Below are 7,010 nucleotides of genomic sequence, written 5' to 3' on the forward strand. Positions count from 1 at the left end.
AGCGATCAGAGATCAGGGATATCTGGAAGTTCTAGAAACCTCTGCTTCTGATGCAAAACCGTACTTACACGCCTCCATTCCGCCTTCCAAACTAATTGATAAACTTGAATTCTATGGTATACGTGGACTTACAAAAATGTATTTCGAATCTTACTTAAATAATAGGAAACAATTTGTTCATATTGGAACAACGCGTTCACAATTACTACCCATACAGACTGGTGTACCTCAGGGATCAGTTCTCGGGCCCCTGCTGTTCATAATTTACATCAATGATATTAGTCATTTATTTGACAATGACATTACACTGTTTGCTGATGACACCAGTCTAGTTATACCCGGTAAAAATTTATCTGATGCATTTGACAACATTAACACTAAGCTATCGACAGTGTCAAAATGGATGGCGTCTAACCAACTTCAGCTCAATGCCTCCAAAACCAAAACTCTCGTGTTTCATACACAAGTGAATCGCAGTGGAATTATAGCAAATAACGCACATCTTGATACACATAAAACTGTTAGATATCTTGGCATTATCATTGATGATAAACTCGGATGGTCTGATCATATCAACAATATAAAAACTAAAATCTCGCGTGGTGTCGGGGCTCTCTATCGCCTTAAAAATTTAATTCCTCATCAAACTCTCAGATCAGTCTACTATGCCTTAATTCACTGCTATCTCATTTATGGGATCCTAGTTTGGGGACCTGCTGCGAAAAAACATCTGCAGAAATTGCAAGTCTTGCAAAACCGAGCCATACGAATTCTCTGTCGGAAATCTAGATATGAGAACTGTAATAGCATCGTTAGAATATTGAAAGTGGAAGATATTTTCAAATTTGAGGTAATGAAATTCATGCATAGCTATCATCAGGGTGAACTGCCACTATATTTTGATAATCTGTTCAAGATACCTTCAGATACCCACCAACATCATACCAGATTTTCTTCTAACTTGTCTCTGTCTGTGCAACACCACTCTACCAGTCTAGTACAAAATTCAATCAGTTTTATTGGTGTCAATGTTTGGAATAAGCTGCCACCTAATCTCCGCAATTTAGACTCTTATGCTTTTAAAAAACAATGTTTTCATTCTCTTATCTCTAACTACCGGTAAATTGTATTTGCGTTGTATTTCAAATTGGTCCATGATACTCTGTCTTATTTTTCCTTTCGTTCGTTAGTTTATTTTTTCATTAGTTATCGACTGTGAAAATTGCTCCTGTCCCGGGTGGCTCGGCTCTGAAGACTATGTCATATCGAGCCTCCCGTCTACCTTACATGTCTCATTTCACTGTTACATTTTTGTAGTGTTATGTTGATATGTAATGTATACGAATAAAGATTCTCTCTCTCTCTCTCCTTCGGTCACGAATCACTGCTTATATTTCTGGCTGTACCACGTGACCTAAAACCTTTTTCTGTAATCCATCGATTGGGAGAGTTAGCAACGTCACTTCCTGTTACACCGAAGTAAATTTGAAAGCGGCTGCTTGTATAACGGTAGGTTGTTTCTTGAACGCGGTTATATTATCTGGAACTATGGCAGATTATCAAGACGTTCAAGGTGGTGATGGGCAATATTGTGACGATTATAGTCACAAGCGTCCTTATGACGGGAATGATGAAGCGTCCTATGGGAATAACCCACCAAAAAAGGCCCGGGGTGGGGCTATTGAAGGCGGCGTAGAAATGCGTCTTCTCATTCCCGCCCGAAGTGCAGGTGGCATTATTGGTAAACGGGGAGCCAACATTCAAGACATGCGCGAGCAATTTAAGGCCCAGATACAAATCCCTGATAGCGATACCGCAGAAAGGGTTCTTCGCGTTTTTGCCAATATCCAAAGCTGTGGTGAAATCATATTACGTGTAATTCCATGTATAAATGAAGAAAGACATGGTGATGATGAATTTGAGGCCACCATCAAATTATTAGTTCACCAAAGCAATGCTGGCACCATCATTGGAATGAAGGGGTTCAAGATCAAGGAATTGCGTGAAAAGACGGGGGCCATTATTAAAGTCCATCAAGAATACTGTCCCAATTCCACGGATCGTGTATGTCAAATATCTGGTAAACCAGAGGTTGTGTCAGAGTGCTTGAAGCTGATATTGGATCTCATAGAAAAGGCTCCTCCCAAAGGCCCTGTCGTCAAATACGATCCTGGTAACTGTGGAGATGGCTCATTCGGAAATTTCGGCCCACCAGGTCCTGGATATGGTGGCCCTGGTCAATTTAGTCAAGGGGGTTATGGCAACGGTAATATGGGGGGTTTTGGTGGCAATTATGGTTTTCCTAGAGGAGGGTCGGGATTCAGAGGTGGTCGTGGTTCGGGTTATCAAAACCGTGGCATGGGGTCACGTGGTGGTGGTAGGGGTGGTGGGCCGAGAGGTCGTGGAGGGAGGGGACGAGGTAGAGGTGGTCGGGGCCATTGAAATTGTTGAACTCCTGAGCACTGCACTTGTCCAAGTCACAAGCCGATACTTGACCACGTCAAAACAATGTGCTATAGTGCACACCTTGCCCTTGGGGCTTTTATACCCTTTATAATCTGTCTGATTAGGTTAATGTGCCGCTGTTGTCACATGATCATTAAGAGTTCTCATTACTGCATGGATGAATTTAATTCACATTATATGAGGTTGTTCTACAATTGAAGAAATCTCGCTATTTACATTGATGTAGCAGTAATAGCTTGGCGTTTGCAAAGTGTGGTCTCGCTATGGCCCAAATAGAAATTCCTATTGATAAAAACCGAATGACTAACATATTTTGGTCATGTTGAAAACGGCACGGAAATTTTGATTTACCCAAGTTTTAGGCATTCAAATGACGTTGGCCGAAACTTCTATCCGCTTGCTATTTTAAAGGGTTAGGTGTCATCCATTGAATTATTTAGACATATTTCTGTTCGTCCAATAGCATACATATGCATTCCAGTTTTTCATGAAGTCCATGATGTTGCTTTTGTATGTCATGATTCAATGTCAATTTACTGGGTCACATCTTTGAACGGAGGTATTTGCTCTCTGATGTCTATCAAAAGCATGAAAGTAATTCGTGCATCCCTTTTTCGGGAACGATTTCACATGCTGATCTGTTGTTATACTGCATCTTTTGCATGAAACCTCTGTCAGAAGTCCTAATTTGTCCTGGTTTTACTCAATATAAACTCCCTGTGGAACGAATTTCTTCGTCACAGATCATCGTGTCATATTTCCTGGAGACCAGTAGCCCGGGTACATGTCATTTTGACAAATATCCTATATCCACATGCAAGGATCGATCACTCAGTAAGTCAGGCTCCACAATGGCAAATTAGTTTGCCTTTCTGCAGTGCTGTTCCTGTACGATTAACTGCCATGCCCGACGAGTTTAGTTGATGTATTCTGTAAGTTATGTCGGTGAAACCATAAAGATTGATCGTATGCTGTAATGGGTAATATTGTCCACAGTCAGATTCGATGGAAAAACTAGTTAGGATAGTGTTCACCTTAGAACTGCCCTTATATAAAATATATCCTGTCTGTTTTGGTATTGCACAAATGAAACCAAAGCGTTATGCAAGTTTTGCTGCTATTCTGTACCTCAAAAACAATTTTTCTTTCAAATTTCACTGGCTACGTGATAAAATTATAATGTTGGCTAGAACAACAGATTTGGCTCAATTCCAACCAGTAGAAGCGTGAGATTCTTGCAGTAGAAAGTTTTGAATTTATATAAAAATAAAATTTCAAATTTTTCTGCGGACCCCATTAAAATGTTAGGCTGTCAGTAGCGACGAGATACCCACCGAATTTATCTCAATTCCAACCAGTAGAAGCAAGGTTATTGCAGTAGAAAAATTAGGATCTCAATGAACTGGTATTTACGGTCGCTAACTCATGAATTATTTATTATAAAATCATGCAATTAGCAATTTTGCTACTGCAATAACTTCACTTCTAGCGGTTGAATTTGGTGTGCATCATCTCTACTGACAGCCTAACAATTTTCTAGGGTGGACAGAAAAAGTTGAAAATCTTATTTGTTATATGATAAATTCAAAATTTTCTACTGCTAGAGTCTCGCTTCTACTGATTGGAATGAAGCCGAATTTGGTGTGCTGCATTGTTTTAGCCAACATAATGATTTTATCACGTAGCAAGTGAAATTTGAAAAAAATTGTTTTTGAACAGCCTTATTGTACGAACCGAAAAATCCCCCCCCCCCCCCCCTTCATTTGTGCCGATGCACTCCCATAGTCACGAGGACGCGTTGAAGGTAATGCAGAAGTCGCTTCTTGCTGGGATGGTTATATCTGCGTAGGGTCTGTACGAAACAAATTGTGGGTTTCAGTCTCTACTCGACTGTGAGCGGTGGAGTGGGGACAGCCGTTCGCAATGATGGAAATGCAGGCACATGGTACGCCTGCTCCGGAGAAATACGCGGAGTCCAAGGCGACTTTACTCCTTCAATACCTCGGATTGAGAAGAATGGACTACTTCACGACACCGTTGTCGCAAATTAAGATGTAGTGGTAAAAGGTGGGTTAACTTGCATTGATGAAATAAAGCGTGTATGAAACATCCGCGATTGTTGCGTGTCGCAAGATTTGGCGGTTAGTGAGAAAGGCGCGGTCTTCGAAAGCGCAATGCGCGTGCAATGGCTTGGCGGCGCGCGTTATTTGGGAGTGTGCTTTCGCACGTTGAAAAATCGCGCCAGATTGGCGAAGTTCTATGGGAAATTTTAGGAGGCAACGCGACTTCCTACAAGTTATACGATTTATCATTCAGGATTTGCTATACGGAATACTTATGCTTTCCTTAACTTGGAGATATGTGAGCCTGAATTGCCAAGCCCGTGTATAGGCTATGGTTCGACAAACTTGTGGATACAAAAACCATTGACATACGCAGCAACTGGACAACAAATCCGAGCTCGGCAACAGCTTTTGATCAGCATAGATAGATGATAGATCCCCGACGTATTTCGTATCATTAATAAGGTCCAATACTTTAACATTCAGCGTGCCTGTGCAAATGACCGTAACAGCACTTCATCAGCCCTCCCCCCCCCCCAAAAAAAAACGTTGGTCGTGGCCCCCCAAGTTGATTAACCAAACCAAGCGCGAAAATTTACAACAATTCATGATTGAATCGGTCCTCAAATTGTACTGTCTATTCCTGATAAAATTGTTAGGTTATACCTAATTTTAAGCCTACGAAATTCGGTAGCCGCAGCCAGTAGCCGCATTGCTACACGAGAAGAAAGTTTATATTTATTATATAAAAGTAAATAAACGAAAATTTCGAAATTTTCTGTTCACACCATGAAAGTGTTAGGTTGTCTATAGAAACGATGTTCACCAAATTTGGTTCAATTCCAACCAGTGGAAGCGGAGTTAGCCTATTGCTGTCGAAAAATTCGGATTTGAATAAAATAGTATTTACGTGGGCACACCTATAATAAATATTTAAAGAATTGGTCACCGTAAATACTATTTTATTGATAATCCAAATTTTTTGACGGCAATAACTCCGCTTACACTGGTTGGTATTGAACCAAATTTGGTGAACATCGTTTCTATAGACAACCTAACACCAGGGCCGTAACTGCCGCACCCCGAACCCCCCAATTGGGGGGGGGCGAGCTCGCGAAGGGGGCCAAAAATTATTTCTTGAATTAGCATAAATTATAGAGCATTTTTTGGAAATTTGTGGAACTTTTTCAAAAATTTTTCGCGCTGCGTGCGATTTCAAATTGCGAAATATCTTGATTGTTGGGGACTCTTCCCCGAAGAAAAAATACGCAACATTTATAGAAATGGGCATATCGGCGTTGGCCATTACCGCGCCACGACGCACAAAGACATAAAGTTTTAGGCAATGTCATGCGACTCCAAGAAGTGTGCCAGAACGATCGGCGGCGAGAAAACCTTGGCCGAAAGGGACTGCCCTCATAATGACCGCACACTTCGATATAGGCATACAAAATACTAGGGATGGTGTGAACCTCCGAAAGGTTCAGGTTCGTGTGAACGCGAACCTTTTTAAAAGGTTCTGTGTGAACGCGAACGTGAACCTCATGACGTCACGTGACGTCATATTGCTAGTTCCAACCTTATCTTTCAATGAAGTGATAGCCTATATTAATGTACGCGATACTCGGGCCACATAATGCCACAATGCTGAAGCACATATTGGCGTTTTAAACCTCGCTAAATGTATCAACTGACGCAATCAAAGGATATAATACTCCCATGAAATCAATCTCTTCCGTCGCTTTGCCAACAATTTCGACGAAGACTTACCAGAGAATACAAGCTTACGCCTTAACGGTCTAGGCCAGACCGAACAATGTATTCGGCATCTGAGTATTGCTACGTTGATATTGAGCAGAGTGTAAACGGGTTTCTAATTTCTATACTTGCTACCGATATTACCCCATTAACAAGTTATACAGCAGTAGCCAACATCTCAACAGCACGGATTTGGTATTAATGATGCAGTAAAGATATGAAGTCAAGATTGACTCCGTACGCCTGCTACATTTTTAAATCAGAAAACGATATCAATCTCATTGATTGGTTGAATAAGCATCATTCGCTGACTACGTATCTCGTCCGTGATGTTGTGTGATTGCGGGTCAAACTCACAGCAGAGAGTCACTAAACATTCACCAACGGAAAGCTGAATATTTCGAGCAAGCTTTTGTAACGGAGCAAGTAAATTTTTTGAGATTGTCAATGTGCATGTTCGTTTAGTGTTGATTTTTAGTGCTGCCAGCGTCATGCATAGAGTGGCCAGCAGTTGAAATGCAATAACTTTGAATCAAAGATGTTATAATGAAGTGAAAATTGTAATATATGAAAAAGGTTCACAGTGCAGAACCTACCAAGGTTCTGTTGTGAACGCGAACCTCTAAATTTCCGAGGTTCACACACAGAACGCGAACGTGAACCTCACGTTCACACCATCCCTACAAAATACACATAGGTTTAATTGACTGGCGCCGAATGTTC

At 41.1% G+C, this 7,010-nt stretch overlaps 1 protein-coding gene across 1 annotated transcript; it reads left to right on the top strand.

The window, feature by feature from the left end:
* The first annotated feature begins 1,456 nt into the window (after window positions 1-1,456).
* On the top strand, window positions 1,457-3,195 carry LOC145446455 (heterogeneous nuclear ribonucleoprotein K-like). The gene has a single exon (XM_080324750.1). The coding sequence runs from the start codon at window positions 1,549-1,551 to the stop codon at window positions 2,440-2,442; it is 894 nt and encodes a 297-aa protein (XP_080180876.1). The 5' UTR covers window positions 1,457-1,548; the 3' UTR covers window positions 2,443-3,195.
* The last annotated feature ends 3,815 nt before the right edge of the window (window positions 3,196-7,010 follow it).

This window comes from Botryllus schlosseri, chromosome 9, assembly GCF_051294905.1.
Source record: "Botryllus schlosseri isolate E-star chromosome 9, Bs_hap1, whole genome shotgun sequence".
Classification (NCBI taxonomy): Eukaryota; Metazoa; Chordata; class Ascidiacea; order Stolidobranchia; family Styelidae; genus Botryllus; species Botryllus schlosseri.

What these genes read in the sequence shown, in the direction of transcription:
- LOC145446455 (XM_080324750.1), top strand. Translation starts at nt 1,549, where the DNA reads ATGGCAGATTATCAAGACGTTCAAGGTGGTGATGGGCAATATTGTGAC.